Source organism: Coregonus clupeaformis, chromosome 35, assembly GCF_020615455.1.
Source record: "Coregonus clupeaformis isolate EN_2021a chromosome 35, ASM2061545v1, whole genome shotgun sequence".
NCBI classification, from domain to species: Eukaryota; Metazoa; Chordata; class Actinopteri; order Salmoniformes; family Salmonidae; genus Coregonus; species Coregonus clupeaformis.
In genome coordinates, this window is record NC_059226.1 from 26922232 (window position 1) to 26942485 (window position 20254).

Consider the following 20254-nt stretch of genomic DNA (forward strand, 5'->3'; position numbering starts at 1 on the left):
AGGGTAGCCTATAAAATACCAGACTGGTTACAGCAGCGCTATCTGTGCAGCGAAGCAGTAAACCCCGATGTATGTATAATCAGACCTCTGCAGTGGCCATGAAGCATTTACAGCTATGCAACCTCCGCAGTAGTCAGCGGATGTGTCCTCTTCCGTTTCACGGAGTTGAGCAGACAGTGGAGGAAGTGGTCTTCTTTGGTGTTATGGCAATCCGCAAACAATTGTTATAGGTGCATGCCACCACCTAGTGTATTGGCTGTGTATCAGCTTACTTTTCTGTAGTATTAATTCATTACACTTTGTGAAAAACCAACTAACTAGGGAAAAAAAGAGGACTGAGCACGCCCTCGTTCTCATTGACGGGGCTGTAGTGGAATAGGTTGAGAGCTTCAAGTTCCTTGGTGTCCACATCACCAACGAACTATCATGGTCCAAACACACCAAGACAGTCGTGAAGAGGGCACGACAAAGCCTATTCCCCCTCAGGAGACTGAAAAGATTTGGCATGGGTCCTCAAATCCTCAAAAAGTTCTACAGCTGCACCATCGAGAGCATCCTGACTGGTTGCATCACCACCTGGTATGGCAACTGCTCGGCCTCCGACCGCAAGGCACTACAGAGGGTAGTGCGTACGGCCCTGTACATCACTGGGGCCAAGCTTCCTGCCATCCAGGACCTCTATACCAGGCGGTGTCAGAGGAAGGCCCTCAAAATTGTCAAAGACTCCAGCCACCCTAGTCATAGACTGTTCTCTCTGCTACCGCACGGCAAGCGGTACCGGAGCGCCAAGTCTAGGTCCAAAAGGCTTCTCAACAGCTTCTACCACCAAGCCATAAGACTCCTGAACAGCTAATCATGGCGACCCGGACTATTTGCACTGCCCCCCCACCCCCACCCCATATTTTTACGCTGCTGCTACTCTGTTAATTATTTATGCATAGTCACTTTAACTCTACCTACATGCAAATATTACCTCAACTACCTCAACTAGCCGGTGCCCCCGCACATTGACTCCGCACCGGTACCCCCTGTATATAGCCTTCGTACTGTTATTTTATTTTACTTCTGCTCTTTTTTTCTCAACACTTTTTTGTTGTTGTTGTTTTATTTTACTTTTTTATTAAAAAATAAATGCATTGTTGGTTAAGAGCTGTAAGTAAGCATTTCATGGTAATGTCTACACCTGTTGTATTCGGCGCATGTGGTAAATACAATTTGATTTGATTTGACTAACCCTAAACCCATTAAAACCTCATCATTATTCCACTACTTTGGCCCTCTGATCCTACACCCGGCCAGCAGCCTGAGAGGACGGGATATTATCGTTCAAATCACCTTGTAACTCTGCAGTAAAATATTGTACACCCAAGTACTTCACTGCAGCTGCCACCAACACATCTATCCACTGTGATTTACGTTCTATTGCTGCGGTACAGTTGACAACCATGGCCATAAGTGAAGCGTTATTCCTATCACGCTCTGTTGACCTCGGCCTAATCACAAGGATCCTCTCAGACCCTCACCCTGGAACCATCTTCCTCTACTACTCTCTCCACTGCGTCAGCATACGACACCTTCTGCTCTACTCTGATCCTGGCAACCTCAACCTGTCTTTCTTTCACTGGACACGTCTGATCTCCAGCACCATGGGTACCCCTACAGTTTACACAAACCTTTTCCATCAATACTTCACATTCTTTTGTTTCAGGTCCTCCTGCACACTTCTCACATCTAGGAATCTCCCTGCTACACACTGCTGGAAGGAAGTACTCAAGAATGGGAGTTTGTGTTTTTACAAGAAGTACTGCCCACACTTACCATCAACAAATCATGTCAATGTTGAGCTATTCTAGCTCGCCAGCTTGTAGTTTTAAAACTCGGAAATGAGATACCTTTGGCTCGTTCAGCAATGGGAAAAATCAATGGGGATAAATGTGGGGTTTGGAATAAACGCCGAAAATAAGGTTAGCACAGGCTTAGGAGATCTTATACGTTTTGTTCTATGAAATAATACCAGTCAGTTAATATGACCTTTATGTCACGACTTCCTCCGAGGCTGCCTCCTCTCCTTGTTCGGGCAGGCTTCGGCGTTCGTCGTCACCGGCCTTCTAGCCACTGCAAGTCCTCATATCATCATTCCATTTGTTTTGTCTTGTTTATTACACACACCTGGTTCATATCCCCATCACCAGTACCTGTATAAGTGTTCCCTCTGCCCCCTTGTCTTTGAGTGTGATTGTTCATTGTAGAGGATATATATAGCTCAGTGGAGTATGATTTGTATTGTGTATCGCCAGGATATTCACCCGCGTACTGTTAGAAATAGCGTAATTCAAATCTGGTATTGGAATAAGAGAAAACATAATCAAGAGATATTCAATCCAAGCTAAATTTATTATATGCAAAATGTATGTATGATAAGTATGATGGTTCGTATACGGGCTCACTGAAATACCACGCAGGGCAGACAGAGAACTGACTTCCTCATTACAAATTATTCCGTAAATACCCTGACAGTTTTAGTTCCCGCTCTCTGCTGGGCCTATCAGGGTAGAGACTGAGCGTGGTTTAGACTTACTCAGCCAATCGTTGGCGCACAGGCTGGTCCCAGCCCCTTGGCGCTTCACTGTTGCCAGGCATAAGTTGTTATCATCACAACCTGTAGAGAGTCGGCACTTTTGCAGTACACATGTCCTTGAGCGCGGTTTAACAAAGAGGCAGTGTTTGTGTATGTGAGACATTTGAGACACAAGTTCTTATCTCCCCCTACTCCCTAACAGCTCCTCAAATGAATCACAGCTTGTTATGTGAAACAATTTATATCAGTACAGTACAAACCTATTATGTTTAATCATTAATGCATTCTTTCTAAGCTAGGCATCACATCTAGATCCCCACAGTACCTTGTCTTCCCCAGTGCGCCGGTTACCGCATTGGTGTATATTACGAATTGCTGCGTACCTCTGTTTATTAGTATAAACCATTTATTCCATGATTTCCTCTCCTGCGCCACAAGAAGTGACATTAGTTGATAAATATTCTAGAACAAAACGAATAAGATCTCCTAAACCTATGTTTACAACATACCTTATTTTCGGCATTTATCTAAACACCCTACAAAAACACCATTACATTTTCCCCATAGGTTTTGTCCAAACAACCATGGCAAAATTAGTGCCTATAACAAGATGCCATTACTATCTCTCTATAGAGCCCCACAGTATATAGTCATAATACCCATAAAACCTAGTGGTCAAGCAGGCAAATGGTTCCAATTGTTTTCCACCATTCTGAATATGTGTCTGACGGATAGCTATGAATCTAATATTTCCAATGATATATGATTAAAGGGTATACATTAGCAATAACCTGCTGTACTGTATTCTGACATTGTCATAGGGTAAAACCCCTATGGGAAAACTGAATGGGATGGAGGGATGAATAGACAAGAGGGAAAACACACAGAAATCTACCATTGCTGCAATGATAGAACACATTTTACCCTCTATGGACATCGACCTTAAACCGACCCCGTCTCATTGATTATAAGGTCTACAGACTAATTCAGTAAATGTTTTATCAATGTGTGTGTGTGTATGATTGTACAGGTGTGTACATTTAATGAATTCCATTCTTTTATTTTTAGATGTGTGTATATTGTTGTGTATTGTTAGATATTACTGCACTGTTGGAGCTAGGAACACAAGCATTTCTACACCCGCAATAACATCTGCTAAATATGTGTATGCGACCAATACAATTTTATGATTAAGAGTGTGTGTTTGTGTGTGAGTACAAGTGCATAGGTTTGTGTGTTTGGGTTTGCAATTGGTGGAGTGTGGTATGTGCATTAACATTAGTGAAGTAACACATAAAAATTGGTTTAGGTGGTATTACATGATCGGTTGAAGTTCTTACGTTATTCATTTAAAAAGTTCTTACTCACCTGATAACGTAACTTATTACATTAAGTGGAAAAAGTCATAACGATATATTATTATATTAACCAACAAGATATTACATTTCCCAGTTTTATTACATTAGCCATTGTTTACAAGACACAGTATGCATAGTTCTTGCCTTGACCTCGTGGATATTATTATCCAATTCATCATTGATTAGTTTTAGGAGCATTTTAATCAATGTAGATATTATTATAAAAATATACAATTAAAGTGATAACTTCTTGTTGAGAAGATAATGGATTGAATTTATTGATCAATTGAATACATGAATATACACCTATTGTTGAAACCTTGTTCTACATAATGACATTTAATAATAATAGTATCATGTGTATATGAAAGAAGATACAATTATCAACATCCCCCCCAACACACACAGGTTCACTATGACATTTTCTAGAACATTAATGCATTTAGATCCCAATGTGTGATATTACATAGACACAGGAGAGACCTGATCCTAGATCAGAGCTGCATATTATGCTCCTCAGAGGTTACCATGGTGATCAGACTAAGACAACTGTTTAAGAATGGGAGATGGATATGACTGTTCACTAGATGTTTTCTGTTGACCCTTTATTTAGGGATCTGGAACCGGTGCCGGACAGGAGGGAGATGAAATACGGCACATTTTTGCTTTCTGATGTTTTTTAATTGTCCGTAAATGAGCAAAGCTCTTTCCACATAGACAGACATACGGGTTTCTCTCCAGTGTGGGTTCGCTGGTGTGAATTCAGGCTCCCTGATTGACTGAAGCTCTTTCCACACTGATCACAGCTGTAAGGTTTCTCTCCTGTGTGTGTTCGCTGGTGTGTATTCAGGTGTACTGATTGACCGAAGCTCTTCCCACACTGATCACAGCTAAAAGGCTTCTCTCGTGAGTGTGTTCGCTGGTGTGTATTTAGGTGTACTGATTGACTGAAGCTCTTCCCACACTGATCACAGCTATAAGGCTTCTCTCCTGTGTGTGTTCGCTTGTGTATACTTAGTTTTTCTGATACAGCAAAGCTCTTCCCACACTGATCACAGCTATAAGGCTTCTCTCCAGTGTGTGTTCGCTGATGTGTAGTCAGGGTGGAAGCTAGAGCAAAGCTCTTCCCACATAGACAGACGTAAGTTCTCTCTCCAGTGTGTGTTTGATGGTGTCTAATCAGAGAGGAAACTACAGCAAAGCTCTTCCCACACTGATCACAACTATAAGGCTTCTCTCCAGTGTGCGTTACCTGGTGTCTATTCAGGGTGGAAGCTACAGCAAAGCTCTTCCCACACTGATCACAGCTATAAGGTTTCTCTCCAGTGTGTGTTAGCTGGTGTGTAGTCAGGTGGCCTGACTGATTGAAGCTCTTCCCACACTTATCACAGCTATAAGGCTTCACTCCAGTGTGTGTTTGCTTGTGTATGTTTAGGGCTCCCAAATAAGCAAAGCTTTTTCCACAATCAAGGCAGGGGTAAGGCCTCTCCCCTGTATGAATTCGCAGATGAGATTTGAAGGCGTTTGAAGCAGTGAACCTCTTCCCACACTGAGAGCAGCAGTACGGTTTCTCTCCGGTGTGCGTCCGCTGGTGAATAATGAAGTCACTCAGGCTAGTGAAACTCATCCCACAGTCAGAGCAGCAGTGGTGAGGTTTCTTCCCTATATGTCTCTGCTGGTGTTTCTTGCGTTGCTCAGATCTATAAAGACACTTCTTTGCTTCATCAGCAAGATTATGTTGAGGCTCCCCAGATGATAAGCCCCTCCCACTGAGAGAACGACGGTTAGGGGTGTCCCCTGTGAAACAAAGTCATTAAATAAATAGGTTTTGGAAATATGGGTCCATAAACAAATACTACAAAAATATATATATATATATTGATTGATTTCACTCTTAACCAGAACGACTTACAGGATCCTCTGTGGTCCTCTGTAGCTCAATTGGCAGAGCATGGCGCTTGTAACGCCAGGGTAGTGGATTCGATCCCCGGGACCACCCATACGTAAACATTTATGCACGCATGACTGTAAATCGCTTTGGATAAAAGTGTCTGCTAAATGGCATATTATTATTACAGGATAAATTAGGGTTAAGTAGCTTGCTCAAGGGTAAAGACAGATTTTTCACCTAGTCGGCTCAGAGATTGGAACCAGCAACCTTTCGATAAGTGTCCTAACACTCTTAACCACTAGGCTACCTGCCGCTCTTATCATCAATATACACTCAGAGGCCAGTTTATTAGGTACACCCTCCTCCGTTCACGAAATTGGATCGACTATTTACTGGCCACTGAGCGTTTTACTGTTATCAATCAATTAACAGAAGTTGCAGAAGCAGATTGTAGTCTAATCCACACACACCATTGTTCTTACCTGATGAAATCAAATCTCCATCACCCTCCTCGTGTCCTTCTCTCACAGTTCCACTCTGCCCTGGTGTTTTCCTGCAGTCGACCAGCCACACAGACACCCTCTTCAGACCCAGCAGTAAGGCTCTACCAGGAGAGTTGTGACCAGGGGACTCCAGCAGGTTGGAGGGGGATGGGCTAGCTCTGTCCTGTTGACCGCAGGAAGTATTGTACATATAATATTATTAGACCAAACATTTGGTTACTTTAGTCTAAATCTCAGATTGATTGGGTGCATCCTTAGAATACCTCCTTTCTCCTGAAGTGTGTAATTGTTCACTACTTTCCACAAAATGTTCAATAACTTCTAATGACCCCTGTCTTATGTTCAGAACCTTTGATTGAGCATTCATTAGAGTTTAACATTTTTCACCCGAGTTCATCTTAGTTAACCCTGAATTTAAGGGTCACATAATTGGTCAGCCCTCGGATCAGAAGGATCAGAACCGGAATGAGGAGCTCCTCCCTCTTTCAAGATACGGGCCGAATGTCCCCTACCCTTCCAAAATATGAAAGATGCTAACACCTGCTAAATCGTGATTTGTTCAAATAACCAGTGAGGAAAAACCTAAACAGCTGAACTACTGCTACTCATTATCCCACTATTGGATCATGTTGAGAAAAATGTCAGTCTTATAGTTTCAGTATCCTTATACACTACATTAATAGAAGAAACCATCTGATATAGGGGTGTTGTGGCATGTAGCAGAAGCCTACAGTAAAAGGTATTGGTGTAGCTTTGTGCAATTTCTGCCCCATGCAACATTGCTCAAGATCCACTTTTCTATGTGACTTGTTACTGTAAAAGCATCCTCATCTAAAATCACCAGCTTATAGTATATCATTGACATCCAGATGAGTGGAATGAAATGTAATTTCCCACCCAAGTATTTCAGCAGTGCATTGTACACTACACCATCATTCCAAATGGTAGCACAGTGACCCACTTTTCCCTAATGTATAGAAGCACACTGGCTGAAGAAGGATAATGTAGTATTTACAGCCAAATCCATAAATGATTTGGTTTTACCTTCCAACCTTAATTAAATGAATGTCAATTCATTCAGTTCTCAAAACATACGTAAACTAGACACTATCATCATAGTTTCGTAGTTCAGTTTTTAGAAGTTTGATTACATTATAGTTAAATGTGTTAAATGACAGGAAAATATTTTCACAAGTAATCAATTGAAAATGGGCTTAGAGTTTTGAAACAGATTTTTGTGCTTAGAGTTGTCAAAATGTATCACATACTTGTGAAAATTGCACCCCACAAAAAAAAAAACGTCATTGGATTGGTGGAGTCATGGGCTAGTGGGAGTATCCACCATATGTTTTATACCAGTCATTTCCTTTAAAATCAGAGAAGGGAAGTGAACAAGTGCACACTTTGGGAGGATGGAAAGACAACAAAGTCAACAGCATAGTGGGTCAATTAACACACTAACCAAGGAATTTGAAGCGCAGGCTAAACTTCTCCAATGTTTTGGTCCCATGGCTATCATCCTGGAACAGCGTGAAGCGTACCCTTGCACATGTGCAGAGACTGTGTGTGACTGTGTCAGAGCGAAGTCTTGCATCTCGCTCATTGCAATATCTGTGGTGCTGCTTGTGGCATCATTTCAATAAGTCTACCTTTAATGTAGCATATTTTTACAGTGTGTATGCAATTTAGCAGACACTTATATTCCTGTGCCCTAATCAGTGAAGACATCTATGTCATAGTAAGAATTAAACACAAAAAAACTGTTACAGTGGGGGAAAAAAGTATTTAGTCAGCCACCAAATGTGCAAGTTCTCCCACTTAAAAAGATGAGAGAGGCCTGTAATTTTCATCATAGGTACACGTCAACTATGACAGACAAAATTAGAAAGAAAATTCCAGAAAATCACAGTGTAGGATTTTTAATGAATTTATTTACAAATTATGGTGGAAAATAAGTATTTGGTCAATAACAAAAGTTTCTCAATACTTCGTTATATTTCCCTTGTTGGCAATGACACAGGTCAAACGTTTTCTGTAAGTCTTCACAAGGTTTTCACACACTGTTGCTGGTATTTTGACCCATTCCTCCATGCAGATCTCCTCTAGAGCAGTGATGTTTTGGGGCTGTCGCTGGGCAACACGGACTTTCAACTCCCTCCAAAGATTTTCTATGGGGTTGAGATCTGGAGACTGGCTAGGCCACTCCAGGACCTTGAAATGCTTCTTACGAAGCCACTCCTTCGTTGCCCGGGCGGTGTGTTTGGGATCATTGTCATGCTGAAAGACCCAGCCACGTTTCATCTTCAATGCCCTTGCTGATGGAAGGAGGTTTTCACTCAAAATCTCACGATACATGGCCCCATTCATTCTTTCCTTTACACGGATCAGTCGTCCTGGTCCCTTTGCAGAAAAACAGTCCCAAAGCATGATGTTTCCACCCCCATGCTTCACAGTAGGTATGGTGTTCTTTGGATGCAACTCAGCATTCTTTGTCCTCCAAACACGACGAGTTGAGTTTTTACCAAAAAGTTAAATTTTGGTTTCATCTGACCATATGACATTCTCCCAATCCTCTTCTGGATCATCCAAATGCACTCTAGCAATCTTCAGACGGGCCTGGACATGTACTGGCTTAAGCAGGGGGACACGTCTTTCACTGCAGGATTTGAGTCCCTGGTGGCGTAGTGTGTTACTGATGGTAGGCTTTGTTACTTTGGTCCCAGCTCTCTGCAGGTCATTCACTAGGTCCCCCCGTGTGGTTCTGGGATTTTTGCTCACCGTTCTTGTGATCATTTTGAACCCACGGGGTGAGATCTTGCGTGGAGCCCCAGATCGAGGGAGATTATCAGTGGTCTTGTATGTCTTCCATTTCCTAATAATTGCTCCCACAGTTGATTTCTTCAAACCAAGCTGCTTACCTATTGCAGATTCAGTCTTCCCAGCCTGGTGCAGGTCTACAATTTTGTTTCAGGTGTCCTTTGACAGCTCTTTGGTCCTGGCCATAGTGGAGTTTGGAGTGTGACTGTTTGAGGTTGTGGACAGGTGTCTTTTATACTGATAACAAGTTCAAACAGGTGCCATTAATACAGGTAACGAGTGGAGGACATAGGAGCCTCTTAAAGAAGAAGTTACAGGTCTGTGAGAGCCAGAAATCTTGCTTGTTTGTAGGTGACCAAATACTTATTTTCCACCATAATTTGCAAATAAATTCATTAAAAATCCTACAATGTGATTTTATGGATTTCTTTTTCTCAATTTGTCTGTCATAGTTGACGTGTACCTATGATGAAAATTACAGGCCTCTCTCATCTTTTTAAGTGGGAGAACTTGCACAATTGGTGGCTGACTAAATATTTTTTCCCCCCACTGTATAAGTGAGAAGTAGGCATTGTTCTGATGCTTCAAAAGGAAATGCCACTATTGTACTTCAAACAATGTTTATTCAGGTTGCTTAGGATTCAAACCTTCTCAAACAGCCCAATTCAGATTCTTAGAGGAGGTGCTCCCACAAAGTGATTTGTACCGGATACAATGATTCTTCACACACACACACACACACACCACACTAATCCCATTCCACTATTTAAAAAATATATATTCTGAACAAAAATATAAAACGCAACATGCAACAATTTCAAAGATTTTAGTTCAAATGAGGAAATCAGTCAATTGAAATAACTTCATTAGGCCCTAATCTACGGATTTCACATGACTGGGAATACAGATATGCATCTGTTGGTTACAGCTACCTTAAAATAATTAGCTTCACAATGTGCCTCAAGATCTCGTTGCGGTATTTCTGTGCATTCAAATTGCCAATCGATAAAATGCAATGGTGTTTGATGTCCGTAGTTTATGCCTGCCCATACCATAACCCCACCACCAACATGGGGCACTTTTTTCACAATGTTGACATCACCAAACCGCTCGCCCACACGATACCATAAACATGGTCTGCGATTGTCAGACCTGGTTGGACATACTGCCAAATTCTCTAAATCGACATTGGAGGCGGCATATGGTAGAGAAATTAAGAATCAATTCTCTGCCAACAGCTCTGGTGGACATTCTTGCAGTCAGCATGTCAATTGCACGCTCCCTCAAAACTTGGAGAAATATGTGGCATTGTGTTGTGTGACAAAAATGCACATTTTAGAGTGGCCTTTCATTGTCCCCAGCACAAGGTACATCTGTGTAATGATCATGCTGTTTAATCAGCTTCTTGATATGCCACAACTGTCAGGTGGATGGATTATCTTGCAAAGGAGAAATGCTCACTAACAGGGATGCAAATACATTTCTAAACAAATTTGAGAGAAATAAGGTTTTTGAGAGTATGGAATATTTCTGGGATCTTTTATTTCAGCTCATGAAACATGGGACCAACACTTTACACGTTGCATAGTTCAGTGTACATGAAAGCAAGCTTTGCTTTTATACTTACAAGACCTTCATGATTAATTGACCGAATGGTTTTGTCTTGTAGTAATGTGGTGCCTGCCTGTATTTCCTTAAAACTTTGTTTTAGAAAAATAGATGTCATTGAGAAAAGAAATACATTTCATAACATATTTTCTTGCCCCCATTAGCTCCCACCCCTAGCGTCGCACCACTGAAATGGCCGTGCACTGCAGAGATGTTGACAAATATACAACACATGGGCTAGTCCACCATCCAGATCAGAGCTGTAAAAACAACAAAGCTGGTTAAATGACAGAGTTGTTAGTTTGGCACTGTTGATCTAACCAGATTTGGATTAAAATGTGAAGAAGACAGGAGAAGGCGAATACTTTCATTTATTCTGGATGTTTGAAACTGGTGAGTTTGTCCTGATGCTAGCCGACATGCATTTGCTCACTGCAGTGCACAACGTGCTGTTTACATGTGTATTTGTTTTCTCAGCTACAGTTTGTGTTGTGTCCTGTCTGACAGTGAAATATGGCTAGCTCTTACCATAGCTTGGTCTATGGAGTAGATAACTAGCTAGTGTTGCAAAAGTCAATTTCATTCCATGCATTGTAAGGTAGCAGCGTGACAATTTGTTTTTGAACTAATGTAGCTATGTTTTGTGCAAAAATAGGACTGGCATTTGGCCGTGAACTAGCTATCGTTAACTAGCTTCTGTGTCGATGTCAGCTGTTGTTGTCTGTTTGTAGCTAACTAGCTAGCTAGCTAATGGCTGAAGTTATTTGTGTAACAAACCTTCCATAAACAATTACAGCTAGCAACCTTTCTTTACCTGTTCGTTAGCAAGCTAACTAGTGTTAGCTAGCTACATAGTCTAGCTGCTGGACATTGGACAAGCAAGCTAACGTTAGCTAATAGCAGCTGTATTGTTGCCAAGCATCCAAGTTGCTGACCAGTTTAGATAGAACTCTGATATTTGGCTAAAAAAGAAGTTAGCATTGTCATTAATGTGTCCTTTGGTCTGGAGTCCAAATGTGAGATTTTTGGTTCAAACCGGCATGTGTCTTTGTGAGACGCAGTGTGGGTGAACGGATGATCTCCGCATGTGTAGTTCCCACCGTAAAGCATGGAGGAGGTGTTATGGTGTGGGGGTGCTTTGCTAGTGACACTGTCTGTGATTTATTTAAAATTCAAGGTACACTTAACCAGCATGGCTACCAAAGCATTCTGCACGATACACCATCCCATCTGGTTTGGGCTTAGTGGGACTATCATTTGTTTTACAACAGGACATTGACCCAACACACCTCCAGGCTGTGTAAGAGCTATTTTACCAAGAAGGAGAGTGATGAGTGCCGCATCACCCGACCACAAACCAATTGAGATGATTTGGGATGAGTTGGACCGCAGAATGGAGGAAAAGCAGCCAACGAGTGCTCAGCATATGTGGGAACTACTTCAAGACTGTTGGAAAAGCATTCCAGGTGAAGCTGGTTGAGAGAATGCCTAGAGTGTGCAAAGCTGTCATCAAGGCAAAGGGTGGAAACTTTGAAGAATCTAAAATATCAATATATTTTGATTTGTTTAACACTTTTTGGGTTACTACATAATTCCATTTGTTATTTCATAGTTTTGATGTCTTCAATATTATTCTACAATGTAGAAAATAGTTTTAAAAAATAAAATAAAATAAAAAACACTTGAATGAGTAGGTGTGTCCAAACGTTTGACTGGTACTGTATATGCCAATTATTTGATGGTCCCACCGCATTCTGCACCCTATCAACACTAACTTTTGGTGCCAGTGAGAATGACATAAGAACGTAGTCAAGAAGATTAGCTTGATTGAGCCTAAGAGCAGGTGTTTTTAATAAAATCAAACTTTATTGGTCACATACACATATTTAGCAGATGTTATTGCCGCTGTAGCAAAATGCTTGTGTTCCTAGCTCCAACAGTGCAGTAGTATCCAACAATTCACAACAATACACACAAATCTAAAGTAAAGAATGTAATTAAGAAATACATAAATATCAGGACAAGCAATGTCGGAGTGACTTTGACTAAAATACAGTAGTATACAGTATATACAGTACATGAAATCAAATGTTATTTGTCACATGCGCTGAATACAACAGGTGTAGACATTACCGTCAAATGCTTACATACAGACCTTAACCAACAATGCATTAATTTTTTTACAAAAAAGTGTTGAGAAAAAGTAGGGAGGCTATATACAGGGGGGTACCGGTGCAGAGTCAATGTGCGGGGGCACCAGGTAGTTGAGGTAATATGTACATGTGAGTAGAGTTAAAGTGACTATGCATAAATAATTAACAGAGTAACAGCAGCGTAAAAAGATGGGGTGGGGGTGGAGGGGGCAGTGCAAATAGTCTGGGTAGCCATGATTAGCTGTTCAGGAGCCTTCTGGCTTGGGGGTAGAAGCTGTTGAGAAGCCTTTTGGACCTAGACTTGGCGCTCCGGTACCGCTTGCCGTTCGGTAGCAGAGAGAACAGTCTATGACTAGGGTGGCTGGAGTCTTTGACAATTTTGAGGGCCTTCCTCTGACACTGCCTGGTATAGAGGTCCTGGATGGCAGGAAGCTTGACCCCAGTGATGTACTGGGCCGTAAGCACTACCCTCTGTATTGCCTTGCGGTCGGAGGCCGAGCAGTTGCCATACCAGGCGGCGATGCAACCAGTCAGGATGCTCTCGATGGTGCAGCTGTAGAACTTTTTGAGGATCTGAGGACCCATGCCTAATCATTTCAGTCTCCTGAGGGGGAATAGGCTTTGTCGTGCCCTCTTCACGACTGTCTTGGTGTGTTTAGACCATGATAGTTATTTGGTGATGTGGACACCAAAGAACTTGAAGCTCTCAACATGTTCCACTACAGCCCCATCGATGAGAATGGGGGCATGCTCAGTCCTCTTTTTTCCCCTGTAGTCCACAATCATCTCCTTTGTCTTGGTCACGTTGAGGGAGAGGTTGTTGTCCTGGCACCACACGGCCAGGTCTCTGACCTCCTCCCTATAGGCTGTCTCATCGTTGTCAGTGATCAGGCCTACCACTGTTGTGTCGTCGGCAAACTTAATGATGGTGTTGGAGTCGTGCCTGGCAATGCAGTCATGGGTGAACAGGGAGTACAAGAGGGGACTGAGCACGCACCCCTGAGGGGCCCCCGTGTTGAGGATCAGTGTGGCAGATGTGTTGTTACCTACCCTTACCACCTGGGGGCGGCCCGTCAGGAAGTCCAGGATCCAGTTGCAGAGGGAGGTGTTTAGTCCCAGGATGATGAGCTTTGAGGGCACTATGGTGTTGAATGCTGAGCTATAGTCAATGAATAGCATTCTCACGTAGGTGTTCCTCTTGTCCAGGTGGGAAAGGGCAGTGTGGAGTGCAATAGAGATGGCATCATCTGTGGATCTGTTGGGGCGGTATGCAAATTGGAGTGGGTCTAGGGTTTCTGGGATAATGGTGTTGATGTGAGCCATGACCAGCCTTTCAAAGCACTTCATGGCTACAGACGTCAGTGCTACGGGTCGTTAGTAATTTAGGCAGGTTATCTTAGTGTCCTTGGGCACGGGGACTATGGTGGTCTGCTTGAAACATGTTGGTATTACAGACTCAGTCAGGGACATGTTGAAAATGTCAGTGAAGACACTTGCCAGTTGGTCAGCACATGCTCGGAGTACACGTCCTGGTAATCCGTCTGGCCCTGAGGCCTTGTGAATGTTGACCTGCTTAAAAGTCTTACTCACATCGGCTACGGAGAGCGTGATCACATAGTCATCCGGAACAGCTGGTGCTCTCATGCATGCTTCAGTGTTGCTTGCCTCGAAGCGAGCATAGAAGTGGTTTAGCTCATCTGGTAGGCTTGTGTCACTGGGCAGCTCGAAGCTGTGCTTCCCTTTGTAGTCTGTAATAGTTTTCAAGCCCTGCCACATCCGACGAGCGTCAGAGCCGGTGTAGTACGATTCAATCTTAGTCCTGTATTGACTATTTGCCTGTTTGATGGTTCGTCGGAGGGCATAGCGGGATTTCTTATAAGCGTCCGGGTTAGAGTCCCGCTCCTTGAAAGCGGCAGCTCTACCCTTAAACTCAGTGTGGATGTTGCCTGTAATCCATGGCTTCTGGTTGGGGTATGTACGTACGGTTACTGTGGGGACGACGTCATCGATGCACATATTGATGAAGCCAGTGACTGATGTGGTGTACTCCTCAATGCTATCTGAAGAATCCCGGAACATGTTCCAGTCTGTGCTAGCAAATCAGTCCTGTAGCTTAGCATCTGCGTCATCTGACCACTTTTTTATTAACCGAGTCACTGGTGCATCCTGCTTTACTTTTTGCTTATAAGCAGGAATCAGGAGGATAGAGTTACGGTCAGATTTGCCAAATGGAGGGTGAGGGAGAGCTTTGTATGCGTCTCTGTGTGTGGAGTTAGATTTTTTTCCTCTGGTTGCACATTTAACATTTTCGTAGAAATTGGGTAGAACGGATTTAAGTTTCCCTGCATTAAAGTCCCCGGCCACTAAGAGCACTGCCTCTGGATGAGCGTTTTCCTGTCTGCATATGGCCTTATACAGCTCATTGAGTGCAATCTTAGTGCCAGCATTGGTTTGTGGTAGTAAAATAGACAGCTATGAAAAATATAGATAAACTCTCTTGGTAAATAGTATGGTCTACAGCTTATCATAAAATACTTTACCTCAGGCGAGCAAAACCTTGAGACTTCCTTAGTCAGCACCAGCTACAAATATACACAGACCGCCACCCCTTGTCTTACCGGAGTCAGCAGTTCTATCCTGTCGATGTAGCATATATCCCGTCAGCTATATGTTGTCCATGTCGTGGTTCAGCCACGACTCGGTGAAACATAAGATATTACAGTTTTTAATGTCCCATTGGTAGGATAACCGTAATCTTAGGTAATCTAATTTATTTTCAAATGATTGAATGTTGGCTAATAGGTTTGATGGAAGAGGCCGTTTACTCGCTCGCCATCGGATCCTTACAAGGCACCCCGACCTACGTCCACGATATCTCCGTCTCTTTCTCCTGCGAATGACGGGGATATGGGCCTTGTCGGGTGTCTGTAGGATATCCTTCGCGTCCAACTCATTGAAGAAAAAATCTTCGTCCAATACGAGGTGACTAATCGCTGTCTTGATATCCAGAAGCTCTTTTTGGTTATAAGAGACGATGGCAGAAACATTATGTACAGAATAAATTACAAATAATGCGAAACAACAGACATAATAGTACAATTGGTTAGAGGGCTGTAAAACGGCAGCCATCTTCTCCGGCGCCATTTATTGTGTAAAACAGTATGTAAACATTGTTAAAGTGACCAGTGATTCCATGTCTATGTACATAGGGCAGCAGCCTCTAAGGTGCAGGGTTGAGTTACAGGGTGGTAGCCGGCTAGGGATGGCTATTTAACAATCTGATGGCCTTGAGGTAAAAGCTGTTTCAGTCTCTCTCTCCCAGCTTTGATGCACCTGTACGGACCTCGCCTTATGGATGATAGCGGGGTGAACAGGCCGTTGCTCGGGTGGTTGATGTCCTTGATGATCTTTTTGGCCATCCTGTGACATCGGGTGCTGTAGGTGTCCTGGAGGGCAGGCTTTTTGACCCGTGTGATGCGTTGGGCAGACTGCACCACCCTCTGGAGAGCCCTGCAGTTGCGGGCGGTGCAATTGCCGTACCAGGTGGTGATGCAGCCCGACAGGATGCTCTCAATCGCACATCTGTAAAAGTTTGAGGGTCTTAGGGGCCAAGCAGAATTTCTCCAGTCTCCTGAGGTTGAAGAGGCACTGTTGCACGTTCTTCATCACGCTGTCTGTGTGGGTGGACCATTTCAGATTGTCAATGATGTGTACACCGAGGAACTTGAAGCTTTTCACCTTCTCCACTGCGGTCCCGTCGATGTGGATAGGGGAGTACTCCCGCTGCTGTCTCCTGAAGTCCACGATCAGCTGTTTTGTTTTATTGTGGGAGCGGTTATTTTCCTGGCACCACTCCGCCAGGGCCCTCACCTCCTCCCTCTAGGCTGTCTCTTCATTGTTGGTAATCAGGCCTACTACTGTTGTGTCGTCTGCAAACTTGATGGGTGAACAGGGAGTACAGGAGGGGTCTGAGCACGCAACCTTCAGGGCCCCTTTGTTGAAAATCAGAGAAGTGGAGGTGTTGTTTCCTACCTTCACCACCTGGTGGCGGCCCGTCAGGAAGTCCAGGACCCAGTTGCACAGGTCGGGGTTCAGACCCAGGGTCCTGAGCATAATGATGAGCTTGGAGGGTACTATGGTGTTGAAGGCTGAGCTATAGTCAATGAACAGCATTCTTACATAGGTATTCCTCTTGTCCAGATGGGATTGGGCATTGTGCAATGTGATGGCGATTGCATCGTCTGTGGATCTGTTGGGGCGGTATGCAAATTGAAGTGGGTCTAGGGTGTCAGGTAAGGTGAAACTATCCTTAATTGGCCTCAAAGCACTTCATGATGACAGAAGTGTAATGTTTTGTACACTCAGTTAAAATTGTCCATAAGCACAAAAAGCGTATTTCTCTCAAAATGTGCGCACAAATTTGTTTACATCCCCGTTAGTGAGCATTTCTCCTTTGCAAAGATAATGTATCCACCTGACAGTTGTGGCATATCAAGATGCTGATTAAACAGCATGATCATTACCCAGTTGCGCCTTGTGCTGGGGACAATAAAAGGCCACTAAAATGTGCCGTTTTTTCACACAACACAATGTGCCACAGATGTCTCAAGTTGAGGGAGAGTGCATCCAGATCGGAGCTGTAAATACATTCAAGCCGGTCAAGTGGCAAAGTTGCTAGTTTGGCACTGTTGATCTGCACAGATTTGGATTACAATGTCAAGAAGACAGGATAAGGAGCATACTGGAATCTATTCTGGATGTTCGGAACTGGTGAGTTTTTCCTGATGCTAGCAATCATGCACTTGCAAACTGCAGTGCACAACTTGCTGTTTACATGTGCATTTGTTTTCTCAGCTACAGTTTGAGAAGTGTCCTGTCTGACAGTGGAATGTGGCTAGCTCTTACCGTAGCTTCGATTATCGAGTAGCTAGCTAGTGTTGTAAAAGCCAAATTGCATAGCATGCATTGTAAGGTAGCAACGTGACAATTTCACCAAAGTTTGGTGTTGTATTAGAACTGCTGTAGCTGTATGTTTTGTGGAAATATTTAGAACTGGCATTTGGAAGTGAACTAGTTATCATTAGTTACCTTCTGTGTTGCGGTCAGCTGTTGTCGTCTGGCTCTAGCTAGCTAATGGCTTTGTTATTTGTGTAACATACCTTTTATAAACAAATATCGCTAGCTACCTTTCTTTGCCTGTTCATTAGCTATCTAGCTACAGAGGCTAGTTGCTGGACTTTGGACAAGCAAGCTAACGTTAGCTAATAGCAGCTGTATTGTTGCAGAGCAACAGAGTTGCTGACCCGTTTAGATAGAACTCAGAAACGGCTTTAGAGATGTTATCATTGTCAGAAATACTACAATAAAATGGAGCTCATTGTTGGTTGTAATGGACGGAAATATGCATGAGCGATACATTATAAAATGTAATAAAATCTGTTGCAGCTACAAACGTAGTAAATCCGACAGTTTTTTAAATCAAATGGTCACTTTATGGTAGCTCTATGCTCGTTTTAATCTGACTTCTAGAATTTGAGCTAGGTGGGCGCAGAAAATACTCTGAAAACTCAATTGCTAAGGACCCTGTTAGAAATCCGGTATATGGTAATCCGTAACGTCTGGACAGCTCATGACGAGAGGTGGGTAGTGTGTTGTGTATCTCCCATGAAGTTCATTTGCGAGATTTAATCGACTTTGGTGTCATATTGGCTTAGATATGATGGTAGGGAGATTCATTTAGCATTGATCTTCAACCAATCCATACTCAGCGCGACTACAACATAATGGAATAAAACAATAAAATAGAAAATGAAAAATGTTGCCAGTAAAAAAGTGAGCTGCAACATGCATCATTGGTGTAGCTTATGCCTAATTATTTCTCCCTGGTTCTGACTTTACCTGCTGGTTGCGTATTGCTTGTATCATCAATCAGTGTGCGATAGGCTAGTAAACTACTTGGCTGAATTACCGCCATGGTTTATTTTGTCTAGCTGTTCAAATCGAACGCATGGATGTGGAAGATCAAAGAAAACTAGACCTACTAGACCCACAGTATATATACTTGTTCATAAAAGTCAACCAAACTTACCCGATCCATCTTGGAAGCGATTATTTCTTTTGTCAATGCGTTCAGATGAATAAAAGCTAGACCACACCTTTTTAAATATCTAAATTATATGTAAATTGTGATAAACGTCTCATCTACACTAATCTTACAACGGAATAGATCTAGCAAAAGCCTGTGAAATTTTATTTGGTTTGAAAACTCAGAGGATGGTGACAATGAACTTCCTGTAAATACTTTTCGGCTTCTTATGTTGTGTTTAAGAGGTGCCGCCATCTACAGTACAGGGTCATCAACACTTTTCTTCAAGTGGGTGAAGCGGTTTAGGGAGTCATTTATTGCTAGAAAATAACTGTTTGTATTGTCTCAAATATATAGTATGTTAAAAGAATGGCAAAAATGTTGGCTATTTTTGCTATAATCAATATAATCAATTTAAACTATACATTATTATTTGAATCACGTTTTTGGTTTCATCCTCAATGGTTGTAAGTGCATTATGTCCACGTGTGGTCATAGTTTTTCCATTTGCTAATAAAATATAATTAAAATCACAACAAATCTAAGGTATTTATAGAATCAACAAAAACAGCTTTGCTGGAAGGTGGCAGGCCGAATTTGAGATTAGTGAAATTCCTTGATATTGTCTTTCAAATTAGCTCATGACTAGATGGCTTGCTTAAGGCCGTCCTCTGAATGGAAGACGCAAAAGCGGCCTGCCAAGGTCTTGTAGCGGTACTATGGGTACAGGATAAGAAACTTCTATTAGATCAAATAAACCTCACGTGGCAAATAAGCCATACCGTTTTTTTGATGAACAATTTCAATACTCGCTCATTGACCTCTGTATAAGAACTCCTTGATTGGTGGGGGGACGAACAAACGCCACCTATACGCTTTATCCAAAATTTCCCTTCACATGACAAGGATTGAAAAGGATTTGCCAGTAGATTGTTGACTTGATCATGACTGCTAGCTTGCTAGCTAAGATTTTGAAAGTAGGATGTTGACATGATCAGTCCAATCAAAGATACTGTAGATATAACGTGACTTGACCTCAATTTTATCTGTGGCCAATGACCTTAAGCCTTCTTGGATGGGCACTTCTAATGTAAATCTATGGCAGCACCCAAGGGGCTTGAATTTTCGATCTCTCTCCAGTAGATTTTGCGGTGAGGTACAGTAGTGTTCCCATGAGTGACAGATCACTGAGCAAATATGCGGCTTTATTAACTCAATGATTATTATTATTATTTTTTAAAACATTGTTTGCAAACTGATA

At 42.5% G+C, this 20254-nt stretch overlaps 1 protein-coding gene across 1 annotated transcript; it reads right to left on the reverse strand.

Annotated features, from left to right (window-relative positions):
- Positions 1 to 4533: 4533 nt before the first annotated feature.
- LOC123482621 (zinc finger protein OZF-like) lies at positions 4534 to 19165 on the reverse strand. Its single transcript, XM_045210980.1, has 3 exons — positions 18997 to 19165; positions 6310 to 6493; positions 4534 to 5733 (listed from the first exon to the last, which is right to left on the reverse strand). Exons 1-3 carry the CDS (start codon positions 19003 to 19005, stop codon positions 4616 to 4618), a joined length of 1311 nt encoding a protein of 436 aa, XP_045066915.1. The 5' UTR covers positions 19006 to 19165; the 3' UTR covers positions 4534 to 4615.
- Positions 19166 to 20254: the final 1089 nt, after the last annotated feature.